The 14,959-nt window shown below is 38.6% G+C and overlaps 1 protein-coding gene across 10 annotated transcripts in view; it reads left to right on the top strand.

The window, feature by feature from the left end:
* Nucleotides 1-14,959, top strand: part of NAV3 (neuron navigator 3) — a 562,960-nt gene that overhangs the window by 534,361 nt on the left and 13,640 nt on the right. For all 10 annotated transcript variants that reach the window (XM_074827171.1, XM_074827169.1, XM_074827167.1 and 7 more), the window contains 5 exons: nt 1,076-1,248; nt 4,965-5,118; nt 8,073-8,247; nt 13,967-14,064; nt 14,712-14,807. In XM_074827171.1, the coding sequence (XP_074683272.1) occupies nt 1,076-1,248; nt 4,965-5,118; nt 8,073-8,247; nt 13,967-14,064; nt 14,712-14,807 (696 nt within the window). The remainder of the gene's footprint in view (nt 1-1,075; nt 1,249-4,964; nt 5,119-8,072; nt 8,248-13,966; nt 14,065-14,711; nt 14,808-14,959) is intronic.

Below are 14,959 nucleotides of genomic sequence, written 5' to 3'. Positions count from 1 at the left end.
TATACCTTCTAAAAACAGATTATCCTGTATGTCTTCTCAGTTTGTCTCTATTCATTTTAATCTCAAAGTTTAGACTATAGAAAGGGGGAGTGTAGCCAAAATCCATTTCTTTCTCATTAGATATCATGAGCTGGGAAGGGCTTAATGTTTCTCTGATCAGTGGTCACACTCCCCACTATCCAATTATATCATGAAAATAACATGTTTGAATACCTCATTTTTTATAGAGGAACCGGTTTGTCATTGAGTTCTATATGATTTTAATCAGAACTTTCTGAAAATAAAGCCAAAAAACAACCACATTTTCTCTAAGATTAATGACTTCTGTATTTAGACAAAGGTATCAACGAATGGGCTAGTTAAAATTCACTGCAGACAAAACTGTTGTCATCTTGGCTCCTGAAATAAATGGCTCTTTGGCTATTCTGTCCCTTTTCAGTACTGGATAAGAGCTTCTAGAGGGAAAAGGCAATGCTTGTACATTCAGAGATCTTACTACTCTAAAGGAAACTGCAGCAAAGAGTATATACCTTTCAGCTAACATTCTTCTCAGCAGTACAACAAAGCAAGCCTCATGTCCCAGCTTAAATCCTCTCGCTTGTGATCCAAACCACAGCATTTACGTAGTTTGGCCATTCAAATTTTTAATCGGGAAAGTAAATTGGCAAACCCAGTAAACTGGACTTTTGATTTCAGCCTTTAGTAACAGCAGGTTCTGCCTGTACCTAGATGCAATGTGGTTATTTAAAGCCAGCCCTTGAAGGGAATGCCATGGGAATGGGATTCCACTGGGGCTTAATGGTTTTAAATGAGCACCCCTCTTCCATAGCCGTACCACTCCGTCCTGCACTTTTTCCATAGCATTACGTTTGCGCTGCGCTGGATTAATAAAGTCAAAATAAAGCACTGTATCATGTTTTTAGAGATACTGTGTTGCATATGTTAATACCTTGCTTCTGTATACTGACCTCAGGCAGTGGCTAGGATGGCATCTGCAAACTAACTCTTCGAAACATGAGCTGCACACAGATTGCCATGATGAAGAAGATAATCTTGCTCTATGTTTGTTTTCCAGCTAAGAAGCTCTTTCAAACAGGCCTTTGGAAAGAAGAAGTCCACCAAGCCTCCTTCCTCACATTCGGACATAGAAGAGCTGACAGACTCCTCTCTTCCTTCATCACCCAAATTGCCCCACAGCTCAGGAGAGTGTGGGGCAGCATCAATGAAACCATCACAGTCAGCTTCTGCGTAAGTCTCTCTCTTGGCAAACCTTTCTTCCTGAATAGGATGGACTGTGAAACAGAGCTCCTCAAGTGTGGCCATTTTCAGTTCAGAAATCATTGCCAACAGTCGTGATCTTTTAATCTCATGCTCCATCCATTTGCCAGATTTCTCATGAGCTTCATTGCATTTACACACTACTTTTCCAGCAGCTCTTGCTTAAGGTCATTCTCTCCTCCTTTCACAGCCGTTAGCCACAATCATCTAGCAGTACAAATTTCTTTCCAAATGCATATCTAAAAGATTATGTTGTGCTCTCCCTGCACCATTAACAACTTTACCATATCCACTTAGTAAAGGCCAAATACTAGAGTTTCCTTTCTTCATGACATACTAAAAATGTAATTTTATTTTCCAGGTAGCTATGAATATTTACAAGATACTCATCCCTTCTGTTATTACTTTAATTACTTTGTAGCTATTAATTTATAAATGTTTTTTAATCTATTTCCCCTTTTTTATCAGCTTGGATTTTTTTTTGGTGTGATTTTACTTTTATTTTTTATTCAAATCACCATCCTTAAGGTTTCAGGACTGAGAATAAGTCATCAGTCAAAAACTGCCCCATTTCTTCATTATTTTGGATGTCTAATATATTCTTACGGAGTTCTCAGCTCCCATTCATATTCTTCAAACTAATATTTCTTTCATTCTGCTAAACTCATAACTTTCTCCAATTTGAGGAAATCAACCTCTTTGAATCAACAAATGTTTACTACTGACACTAGCCTTACTTTCCTTGTCCTAATTGAGAATAATCGGGTCACAACTACTCTTCCTTAAAGCACCCAGAGAATTCTAGACTCGTGACTGATTACTGAGCTTCAGAATGAAATTTCCCTGCATTAGGTTATGTGCCTTTTATGATTAACTTTTTATAGACTCTAATGATTTTCATATACTAAGTTTAGGAGTTTGAGAACAAATATTCCCACAAAATAAGCCCTTCCACAATAAATTTTTTTTTCCTTCCCATTCTGTACAGACCAGTGAGGAATAACTCATCTATATCTCTAGTTTTGTTGGGATTTTTTTATAGGAAGATCACATTTTTGTGGTTTCAGGTATATATGTGTTTTGGGAGGAGGATTTCTACATTTTTGGGGCCCTTGAGTCTGATTTATTATCAATTTAACAATCACTAGTAAAAGGCTTAATAGGAAGTGCCTGAACTTAAACAAAACACTTTTATTCTTCAAAAGTATTTACTCATGATTCACAGATATGCTCTCATAACCTTATCCTGTTTCCTTTCTGCCAACCCTGCTTTTTTCTATGTCTCTTTGACTTGCTCTGTAGATGTACTGGTGTTCCCAGGATTTATCAAGGGCAAAACTACATATCTAGTCTTTCATCTCAAGGTCTTCCCATGGCTATTTGGTCTCTGCACCTTAACTTCCTAAACTCTGTCCAGTTCACAGCCTTCTGGTTATTCCTCCATAACATTTTTAAAAACTAATCTTTCTGATCATATTATTGCATTTTTTATTATTGTGACTTTTCTATACAGGATTACATAGATTCCTTCCCTTCAACAGAGAGATCACATAAAATATATTTATTTCAATTAATTTCTTTATCCGTTATACCGATAATGTTACTTTCTTTGGATGACCCAGTTTTCCACTGCATAATTTAAACTTCTGTCACCTTCAAGAGTTTTCATAATTGTCAGCAGCCTCTGTTCAAAGATCATGACTTATGTCATGATCTCCTTCTTACTCCTTCTACCCAAAGCAACCTATTGATTTAAAAATCCTGATATTGTAACAAAAAGAAAAGTAAAACTCTTTCTTTCTAACTACTTTGAACCTTTGTCTGAAGTCTGATCATGCTTCTGAGCTTCTTTCTGTGACTGCTCAGGAATGCTAACTTATCTTTTTGTTTTTCTTTCTTTTGATGAAGTCTCATCTTCTTATGTAATTTTACAGTTGTAGGAGCTCTGGAATCTGCAAAAGAAAATTCAGTTCATGCTTTCTGCTTCCATTCTGCTTATTTTACCAGTCTAGACAGCTTATTCCTGCTTCTTCCACAACCATAGTCCTTCTTTCTGCTTCATTTTTATCTTCTTTAAAGGTGACTTGTGAACTTCTTTTTGTCCATCCCTTCTCAAGATGTACTGCAAAAAAGCCAGAAAGAAAATAACCAGCAAATAGATATGTGACTTCCCAGTTGTCCACATTGTTGTATGAGATAACATATGCATGTAAATAAAATTTCATTTCTTATTTGTTTAGCATAGGTATGGGCACATCAAACCAAGAATTGTATCATAATAATTGGAAAAAAATTCTAGTATATGTCTTTATTCATTTTTACTCACATTTAAAATATTGGTGCATGGTGTGAATAATATTCATTATTTTCCTTCTTCAATTTGCTATATTTTTTTATTTGCCATGAACTTTTTCATCTTTCTTTTGCTTACACTTTCTTTAAATATTTTCTTGACCTGAGTCCTATGTTCTAAACCATTACCTTTACTTTCTTTCAATTGCATCTGTCTAATACGTGTGTATGCAGGTCATCTCTAGTCTGGGCACCAAAGAAAAGGCAAAACGGTCACGTGGTCTACAAGCATAGATCCCGGTAAAATTGAGTGTGGGGCATGGAGTTGTATTCCCAACTGCTGACCTGAAGAGTGCTGCATCTTCTTCCCCAAAATGCATTTGCATGCATTCTGGCAATTAAAAATTGACCTCTGTTTCTTGTTTGTATATTAGTAGTAATAATCACAATAATAATGCTTATTACTATAAAATATTTTTCATATTTAAATTGTTCTGCAAATATTAACAATTTATAGTGACAGTAATAAAGAACAAATAACATTTAGTGAATTGACTGAAAATAATGCTTAGTGTTACTGTGTAACCAAAATTCAGTGTTTTATTTTCTAAAGGTTCTGTTATGCAACAGATCTAGGTCTGATGATGACACAGAGAGGCAAAACAATCTGACATGAGAACTGGACAGCTGTGTGTCCCTGGGCCAGACATGTTTTGATCTTTTCTCACAATATAATGGTTTCTTCCCTTAAAATTAATTCTCATGAAAAATAATCCCATGGTGATTACTTTTAATCCAGTCTTGAAGGAAAAAAAATCAAAACCAACCAGCATGATTTCCAACACCTTACATTACCAAATGACAGACTATCATCAAAAAGTCAACCATCACAAATCAAAACCATTACAGATCAAAATCTTGTACATCACGAAGTCAAGGACTGTCTCTTCGTGTACTGTTCAAAACAGAGAAAACTGTTGACACCTAACAGATAATAAATCAGTAGTACAGTTTAATCAACATACTTCTAACTGTTGTTACTTAGGAACATCATAACATTTGCACCAAAGAAATGATGCAGATACAAAATCAAATTAAAACCAATGGGTGATACACACTCAAAGTTTTCCAAAAAGTTTTTAACCTTTTTTCACCATAGTAAACTATCTAACTGAACTGGAAAGGTATAAAGCAAGCTGATCATTTCACCTGGAGAAGGTTTTTTTCCTTTTTTAATTTGAAATTTGAGCCTTTTCATGTTTCTATGATATTCTTTCTTCACTCATAGGTTTCAGCAGCAGCAAGCATTTTCTGTACTTTGATATTTAATAATGACATTGCTTTGGGGGAGAACCTTCCTTTAATCTCCCGACTCTTTTCCTGCTCCTCTTTAGGATCTGTGAGTGTACAGAGGCAGAGGCTGAAATTATTCTTCAGCTAAAGAGTGAGCTGAGGGAGAAAGAGCTAAAATTAACGGACATTCGTCTTGAAGCCCTCAGCTCTGCACACCATCTGGATCAGATTCGGGAAGCCATGAACCGCATGCAGGTCAGTGCAGTAGCTGAGTGATGACAGGGGTGCACACCAAAGGTATGCCTGGTGTATTTCCTTTCCCAGTACTTTGTTTCAGGTACCAAAAAATTGTCAATACAAAGTAAATTGCTAGATTAAAAGCACTTCCAAAGGATGGGTATGATAAGTGTTTGCTTCATAAAAATGACATTCTTAGCATTTACATTAATACCTAAAATATGTTTAAGGGGTATGGAAGGAGACATAATCACTGTAATCGCTGCCCAAAGGATATTTGTTAACTAAACCCTATGACTGGGGAAAACAACATTACAGACAAGCAGATCAAGAAGTGATTTCTACAGAGCTTTAAATCCTTGCACTGTGTTGGGGGTGGGGAGATATGTGCATACTCTCTCATCATTTCTGATTCCTAACCCATTCGTGGCTTGCTGAAGCAAATAATGTAAAATTGAACTAAATTATTGTATACAGCATCACTAAAATTTCACTACATTGTTTTGCTCGAAATCCTTCCTGAACACATTTTTCATCAGACAATTTCCCTTTCATGAGGCTGAAAGGATGCAGAAAGAATGGCAGTGTTCTTCAGTGGATCACAGAGCTTTATGGGACACAGCTCTGTTGCCCACATACAAGTGTTTAGTATCACATTGGGTGCCCTAAAGTGTCTACAACATCCACACAGTATGACATAGGTCCTTCAGTAGATCTGAGCCCTTCTGGAATGACAGGTGAGATACCTAGGACATCCCTGAAGGCACTAGAAACCTGTATTTTGGAAACAGAATCAAGGCCATAGGGTGGAGCTTCAGGTTGAGACTAGGACAGAGACATTTAGATGTCTAGGTATGAGCTAGATGATAAACTCCTGTTGTAGTCAATTGAGTTTTAGTCCTACAGTAGTGGGGCCTAGAGAGCTATCTTAAAATCATCCTAAGATAGGTATAGAGGGTGAAATTGTTAGAGCATAGGCACCTATTACCTTTTGAACCAGCCTCAGGTATTTATATCTGCACAGAACTTATAGGTTTAGCATTCTATCCATGGAAGACTGTTTACAATGACACTGGAAACCCACATTTACACAGCTGAATTCAACCCCAGTGGCTTGTCAGCTGAATTCTCTGTGCTGAGTGTTTAGGTCAGGTGTACCTGTAGGCACTTTTGTATAGATGTCCACAGCAGCTGATTTCATAACCACCATATTTGGTGTGCTTGCTGTCTTTTCTAGACCTCTGTTTATACGATGCCTGTAGCAGTCGCAGCAACACCTTTAAGCATCTGTGGTACCCACCATCCTCCCAGGTGTTCACACTACTAAGTGCCAACATTGCTATGGATATTTGACTGAACAATTAGGGAGAAGAATAATCAAGAACTCATCCATAAATATGAGTTTCAATTGTCCACATATAAGTAAAGCATTTGATCTGGAGCCCCTAAAAAGTTTTTAGGAACTGTAAGGGATAAAATACAGTTAATTCCCATGGTGGAGAACAGGATGTGAAGGCTTATCAGCTGATTATGGTCTTACACTGGGATATGAGTGCCTAAACCAGGTGAACTCCCCAGAGGGAGGAGTCTGCTGTAGTCACAGACTTCCAAAGTTCGAATTTCACCAAAGCTGGGCAGAGGCAAATAGTTCATATGGTGTCTCTGGTAATCACCACTTCTGAAGTTTTCCCAAAAGGACAGGCAGCCACCTTGGAGTTGCCAAACTCTGTGACATTTTTGAGAACTGATGAGGTTTGGTAAGGGGGAAAAGTAAGATTGGTGTGAATGAAATATGAATACTGTGTGAATTCAAAGAACCTTGAAAATCTAAAACTCAGCTGAATTAAAGACTGCTAAAAGTTGTGTAATTAATCATCATAAATTGCAGCGTAGATGGAGATGGCATGACTCATTTCACCATAGCTCCTAATTTGAACCCCAGGCTAAACTGGTGCATTCATCTATTACCTTCTGCACTATTTTGCTGGTTTGTACCTTCCTTTTCACTGTCTCCTCAGCTTTGCCTCTGTGATCTAATCTTTCTGTAGCTGTTACAGGGGTTTTTGTGATGCTATCCCTTATGTTTTTACTTGTAGCTGTACAGCCTTCATAAAAGAATAGAACTTTTAGCAGAGTGTTAGTGAATGTGGAATTAAATTTGATGTGCAAAACCATCTGCAAGAATAAGCAGTTGCTTTGTACTGTGCTTCATGAAGCGACTGAAAGCTAGATTTAGCTGGTATCAGGCTGTTCTCAGGCTAAGTTTTCATTTTATTATTGTACATTCAATAATCACTTGGCACCACAGAGGATTTAGCTAAAAAAATTTCCTAGTTGTTCTGATTCATCTGTCACTGTATGTTTTCATCAAAGAGGGTTTGCTGGCCGTAATGTGAACAATCCCATGTTTGAATGATCAGAAAGTCTTATCTGATAGCAAGAAGGGTTATGAAACTGTTAAACTATCAATTTCTAATTTTCCATTTTTAATTTCGTTTTTCCTCCTTGAAGTTACTGCTTAAATTTGACATGCAATGACAGTAATAATTCTCTAAGACTTTAGAAACATTGACATATCCAAGATTTTAACAATAACTTTCTTAACTGACTGTTACCTAAGATATTTGACAATCGAAGGTAGTTTATAAAACTGGGGATAGCTGGGAAAATTCTCACCACACTTGTATTATGGTCAACTGTACAATAAACACAGAAGCTTGAAACTTATGTTGTTTAAGAACTGTCTTGAGGCATAAGTTAAAACAAGGTTATAGGGGTTTTTTCTCTTCATTTCAGAAGTGAAGGCAATCAGTTTTCACTGACTGTGCTATACTTCTGATATATAGTGCTACATACTGCTGCGAAAGAGGTAAACCAGTTAGTTCCTGCAGCAAACACCAAAATAGGCACCCCCAGTGGTATTCTAAAAGAATAACCTCCTCTGCTTTTATGTTGATTTCTTTTGAATACAGAATGAAATTGAGATATTGAAAGCTGAAAATGATCGTTTAAAGGCAGAGACTGGAAATACTGGAAAGCCTGCCCGGCCGTCATCAGAGTCTTCAAGCAGCACATCATCTTCTTCATCAAGGCAGTCACTAGGACTTTCTCTGAACAATTTAAACATCACAGAATCTGTTACATCAGGTAAACATATTTTGGGCACATGCATACCTCATCAATTAGTAAGAATTTACTATTTTCACCCTCTTAATGGGCCACTATAAGAAGCATGCCTTAAAATTAAAACACCTCATATCACTCAAGTAAACATCAGATATATATTCACTAATGGAGATGAGGAAGAAAACTGGCAGTCATTTCTGAAAATGTAGCTTTTAGAAGGCTCTGAATAATAGTAGAAAACTGTTCATTATGTTTGCTTAGTTCCTTGCTACGATACTTTCTACCTACCTAGCTTACAATACTCTTTGGTCATCTAGTTTACAATTTTTTTCAAAAGGATAGTATCTGTTGTAGTATACTTGACGACTGTGTAGATATGTTCTCTTGTCCCTATGCGATAAATATGAGCATAGTATATGAAACTTACTTTTTTAGTTTACAGATCTTTTATCATTTGGTTAGGTCCCTGAAGTCCATTTTGTGTTTGCAGCTGGAGCAGAAGGTGGTCTCAGTTAGCTTTATCCCTTACATTTTTTTCTATGATATAGCTAGTTAGCCTATGTTGGACCAAATCACTATTTATCACAGGAGCCAAACCCCTCCTGGCTTATTAAGCACTCTCATTGTCTTCAATGAATGAGAGAAAGCAAGCAGAACTTTGGTCCACATCCTGAACATTATTTTCCATGTCATAGAGTTTATGATAATAAGGCTTCTACACTTTTTTTGATAATGTAGCCAAGAAACAGAAGTGCTGTCTCTAACATTAGAACCAGGAACAGAGCAGAAGCAGAGCAGTGCTCATTAGAGTAGACTCCAAAGGAGGTATAATGCGGTCTCTGGAAGCAATAAAAATGTGGCTAAAAATTGTAGAAAGAGTCTAGGCAAGAGTACAGCTGGGAATGCGCCAAACTGCCTGACTATAATTTGGATTGGCAGTTAGTCATATTATCTTGCCAGTCATTGATTACGCAGATATTTTAATATTTCTTCTGGTTAATATCAGATTTTATATGAAAATTGGTATATTTTTTATTTATATTCCAGCCTACTTTTTTGCCAGGTTTAACTTTTAGCATGGATGAACCTGAGCTGGGCCTCGGTATACAATGTAGTGTTGCAAAAACAAGGAAAAAACATTTAACTATGGTTCCTGCTCACATATCCATTCACATTAAAAAAAAAAAAAAACACAAAAACAAAAACCAAAAAACCAAACAAAAATAAAACAGAATTTTTTTCAAAATGGTAATTCTAGAATCTCTTTCATGAGCAGCAGCTCTTAGCACTTTGGCACTTGGTGCTAACTCTGTCTAGATACAAGATTAAACGTAATATAAGCTTTATATCATTTTCTGTGTTATTGGTTCTAAATGTTTTTCTAGCATGCAAAGCAATTACTTTTGGTTATAAGAAATTAAAGAAATAACGGTGCCTAATGAAGAGTGGAGGATTTAATTTTATTATGAATCCAGCCTTTTTGATCATTGTGAGTATCATTTTGTTGCCATGCCAGAGAACTTGGATAACAGCTTCCTACCAAGTCTTCTGGAATTTTTGTGACAGCTGTGTACTATTGAAGAAAAGTCCCTGAGATATGGAGAGGTTAATCATGGTGTGGACTACGCTGAGAGAGACAGCGAGGGCTTTAGCTCATCATGTTAAAAAATGCTCTGACGCTTTCTGGGAAACCAGTGTCTCCAAATGACTGTGGTCATCTGAAAATGACCAAAGCTATACATTGCCTCTTCCTAAGGGTGTGACCATCTCCTCCAGACAGGTGTGAGTGGCAAGCTGGGAAGGGGCTCGGTGGTCACAGACACCCATATTTCAGTCAGTCACTAGAGTAAAGATCAGCAAACAAGGACCAATACAAGACTGTGGTATCTAATGAAAACAGCGATCACGAAATAATAGAGTTCTCTATTCTTAAAGAGGCCAGGAGAGGGCTAAGCAGAACTGACATCCTGGACTTCAGAAGAGCTGACTTTGTCTTGTTTGGCACCTGCTTGAAAGGATCCCTTGGGAGACGATCCTGAAGGGTATAAGGGCCCAGGAAGGCTGGGCACTCTTTAAGAAGGAAGTCTTAATGCTCAGGAGCAGGCAGTCCCCAGGTGCTGTAAGAGAAGCCAGCGAAAGAGAAGACCACCCTGGCTGAACAGGGAGCTTTGGCTGCAACTCAGGAAAAAAAGGAGAGTTTATGGCCTTTGGAAGAAGGGTCTAGCGACTAACAATGATTACAAAGATGCTGTGAGGCTATGCAGGGCGGAAATCAGGAGGTCTAAAGCCCAGCTGGAAATAAATCTGGCTTCAGCAATCAAGGACAATAAGAAATGTTTCTATAAGTATGTCAGTAGCAAAAGAAAGACCAGGGAGAGCCTCCATCCCCTGCTAGACGCAGGAGGAAACATGGTAACAAGTGATGAAGAAAACTCTGAGGTGCTTAATGCCTTCTTTGCCTCAGTCTTTAATAGCAAGACTAGCTGTATTGAGGGAATCCAGCCTCCTCAGCCAGAAGACAGAGACTGGGAGAACAACCCCCCTGCAATCCAGGAGGAGATAGTCAGTGACCTACTGCATCACATAGACATACACAAGTCTATGGGACCGGATGGGATACACCGGAGGGTGCTGAAGGAGCTGGCTAGGGTGCTTGCCAAGCTTCTTTCCATCATTTCCCAGCAGTCCTGGCTGACCAGGGAGGTCCCGACAGATTGGAAATTGGCCAATGTGACACTCATATATAAGAAAGGGAGGATGATCCAGGAAATCACAGGCCTGTCAGCTTGACTTCCGTGCCCGGGAAGCTGATGGAGCAGCTCATCCTGAGTACCATCACACAACACATGTGGGACAACCAGATGATCAGGCCCAGTCAGCATGGGTTTATGAAAGGCAGGTCCTGCTTGACAAACCTGATCTCCTTCTATGACAGGTCAACCTGCTTATTGGATGAGGGAAAGACTGTGGATGTTGTCTACCTTGACTTCAGTAAGGCCTTTGACACCGTTTCCCACAGCATTCTCCTGGCAAAACTGGCTGCTCATGGCTTGGATGGGCACATGCTTTGCTGGGTAAAAAACTGGCTGGATGGCCGGGCCCAAAGAGTTGTGGTGAATGGAGTTAAATCCAGTTGGCGGCCGGTCACGAGTGGTGTCCCCCAGGGCTCAGTTTTGGGGCCACTCCTGTTTAACATCTTTATTGATGATCTAGACGAGGGGATTGAGTGCACCCTCAGTAAGTTTGCAGATGACACCAAGTTGGGTGGGAGTGTTGATCTGCTCGAGGGTAGGGAGGCTCTGCAGAGAGATCTGGACAGGCTGGAGCGATGGGCTCAGGCCAACTGTAGGAGTTTCAATAAGGCCAAATGCCGGGTGCTGCACTTGGGTCACAACAACCCCCAGCAGCGCTACAGGCTTGGGGAGGAGTGGCTGGAGAGCTGCCAGTCAGAGAGGGACCTGGGGGTGTTGATTGACAGCCAGCTGAACATGAGCCAGCAGTGTGCCCGGGTGGCCAAGAAGGCCAATGGTATCCTGGCTTGTATCAGAAATAGCGTGGCCAGCAGGGACAAAGAAGTGATCTTACCCCTGTACTTGGCACTGGTGAGGCCGCACGTCAATGACTGTGTTCAGTTTTGGGCCCCTCACTACAAAAAGGACATTGAATTACTCGAGCGTGTCCAGAGAAGGGCAACGAAGCTGGTGAAGGGTCTGGAGCACATGTCGTATGAGGAGCGGCTGAGGGAACTGGGGTTGTTTAGTCTAAAGAGGAGGCTGAGGGGAGACCTCATCGCCCTCTACAACTCCCTGAAAGGAGGTTGCAGAGAGCTGGGGATGAGTCTCTTTAACCAAGTAATAAGCGATAGAACAAGAGGTAATGGCCTCAAATTGCGCCAGAGTAGATATTAGGATATTAGGAAGCATTTCTTTACAGAACAGATTGTTAGACATTGGAATAGGCTGCCCAGGGCAGAGGTGGAGTCCCCATCCCTGGACGTGTTTAAGAGTCAGGTTGACATAGCACTTGGGTATGGTGTAGTTGGGAACTGTCAGTGATAGGTTAATGGTTGGACTAGATGATCTTCAAGGTCTTTTCCAACCTTGATGATTCTGTGATCATCAGTGCCAGAGCTCAGAGAAGTGAGCCAGAGCCACCATAGTGCAGCTAAGAGGGAGACCTGGCAGGAAGTAATTAAAGCAATTAGCACCACCATGAAATTAGACTCCCTTGGGCACCTTCTCAGCCCCTTGTGTCAGTGAGAGGAAAAGCTCTTAGAAAGTGAAATTTTTTTCTAGCCACAGAGTGGTTCCTCATTCCTAAAGACTTACAGAAGAATGTATTTAAAAGGCTACGTGAGGGTCATTTAGAGATTGAAAAATTTCACAGGAGAATCAGTTATATTGTAAATTGCCTTCAGATGAACTATGACATTATGGAAACTCTTAAGGTTTGTCAAATATGCCAAAATGCAAGACAAGTGAAGTGAAACATTCAGTGGTTTTGACACAGAAAAACTGTCTGCCTGGAATAAAACAAGCATGGATTTGTTTAAGCTCACAACAAAAATGCTTCTTCAATCAATCAATTAAAAAAAAAAAAAAAAAGAAAAAAAAAACAACAGCAGAATCTGCTTTCTAGATCTGGGTGTAAGTTATCAAACATGTTACATGATGACTTATTTTTTTAATACATTCATTGAAGTCATATTCATAAGTCTTCTTTGGTTTTACTCTGAACAAGTGGCTGAATCTTACTGGAACCTCATTTAATTCGGCTGAAATCTGACCTTGGGTAGAGAATGACATGAAGACCATGCTTTTCTTCAATCAACACAGTAAGAATGAGCAGGACTTAGGGTAGTGGATTACTGTGCTGGCCTTTGAAGAAAATGCAAATCCATAATCTCTTCTAATTCCATAGTTAGTTTAAATGTCTAACAGTAAAATAATGGAGAGAACTTCTTGAGGAAGACAGCAGTTTTATCCCTTGCAATAAAGCTGCAGGTTCAGCCTTCAGAAAGAAATACATCCTCCTGCTTTCTCATTTTAGAAATTAGTGAACAGGTAGAAGCAGAGGCACAGAGCAGATCAGATCCACTCTTTACCTCCAAGAAAAATGAAACATTTTCTTAGAGGAATGGCTGAATACAGAGTCCCATATTCTGGAGGACTGCAAAGTGGTTTTCTAAAGGAAAATGGGTTGTAAGCCTGTATTAGGGGGGTAAAAAAGGCTCTTTCCATGCCATGTGTACAGAAATCAGCTGGAAAGAGAAATTAAATGCTATTTTACTTAGCAGCAGACATATCAATACAAGGATTGCTTGTTTTTCTCCTTACAACATTCTAAATGGCACAATGAGTGCTCAAAGATAAAAACTTCATTTAGGTTTTAAACCATATTACTTTGTGGATGTATGGAAATTTTGAACAAGTTCCAAGAAGGAAAACAAAGGCAAGACTATAATACAAGAATTTATTTATATCTGGATTCCCTATTCATTTCTACATGAACAAAGCTCTTAATATTGCTTCAAAAATTAACAAATTATAACTTTTTTTTTTCATCCCCACAGAAAAGGTGAACTAGGCATATGTACAGATTAAAATGATTGCAAGTTGTTGTGATGGCAACCTTTCTTTTTAACCAAAAAAATCCTTTGAACAAATATTGAACTGATGATGTGAACATAACTGATGTGATTTGTCAGGTTGAACACTTCACTTCCTTTCTTTTATTGTAGATATTTTGTTGGATGATGTCACTGATGGGGCACTCCACAAAGAAGGTCATAGTGTGAAAATTTTAGTCACTATAAACAAGGGCTATAGTCAAGCCAAGGTAAGTTCATTGCCCACAGATGCAGAATTATATTGTAAACTCAAAATCTTGCAACATAGTAGCTCAACTTCTTTCAGTATTTTCAGCCAGAAACTGACGGGAAATATCCTCTCTTCTCTGCCATCCATGCTCAATACAGTTAGGCACTCTCCGTAGACTAATGTCATATGGCCTCCTTCTGCCTTTGTGGTGGTTCAGACATTACCAGTTCTCAATTTAATTAGTAGTAGGATGTTCTGGGACTTGCTATCTCCATTTAGAAGTTGTTATAAACTAGATCTATGCCTTGGGCCCCTTAGGGTGCAACTATGAATATGCTACTGAAGTAATCAATTTGGAATTGCATTGTCATGTTTTCATGTTCTGTATTACAAAAAATTATAAATACAGTGCAACTTTTAGTTATATTCAGCTCTTTATAAACACAGATGCAATCAAACAGCAGAATAAGATACTGTATTTCCTTACTAATAAAGACATACCAAAGTAATATCATCTATACCTGTTTCTGGCACAGAGATTTTTAACGAGGTTGTAATATCACATTCTAAATAATATTACTTTTCTTCATTGGAAAAATTATGAATCTTCACAGAAAACTAATTACCACCATTTTTAGTCCGGTTTCCAAAAACCTCTCTTTGCAGGATCAAAAACCACATGCATATCTGATAGGATCAATTGGAGTCAGCGGAAAAACAAAATGGGACATTTTAGATGGTGTAATCAGGCGTCTCTTTAAGGTAAGACACTGAAAAATTAGTTCAATTATTAATTGTTTTCTTTTTCACTTAATAAAAATTCTGTATTCTTTGGGTTGTCTTCCCAAGTTTTTGTTTTATTTTGTTTTTTGACGCATAGCTAACACCACTATTAAACTTTAATGTTGCTGTTC

This window comes from Strix aluco, chromosome 5 (genome assembly GCF_031877795.1).
Source record: "Strix aluco isolate bStrAlu1 chromosome 5, bStrAlu1.hap1, whole genome shotgun sequence".
Lineage (NCBI taxonomy): Eukaryota > Metazoa > Chordata > Aves > Strigiformes > Strigidae > Strix > Strix aluco.
This window is presented reverse-complemented; position numbering and strand designations above follow the sequence as displayed.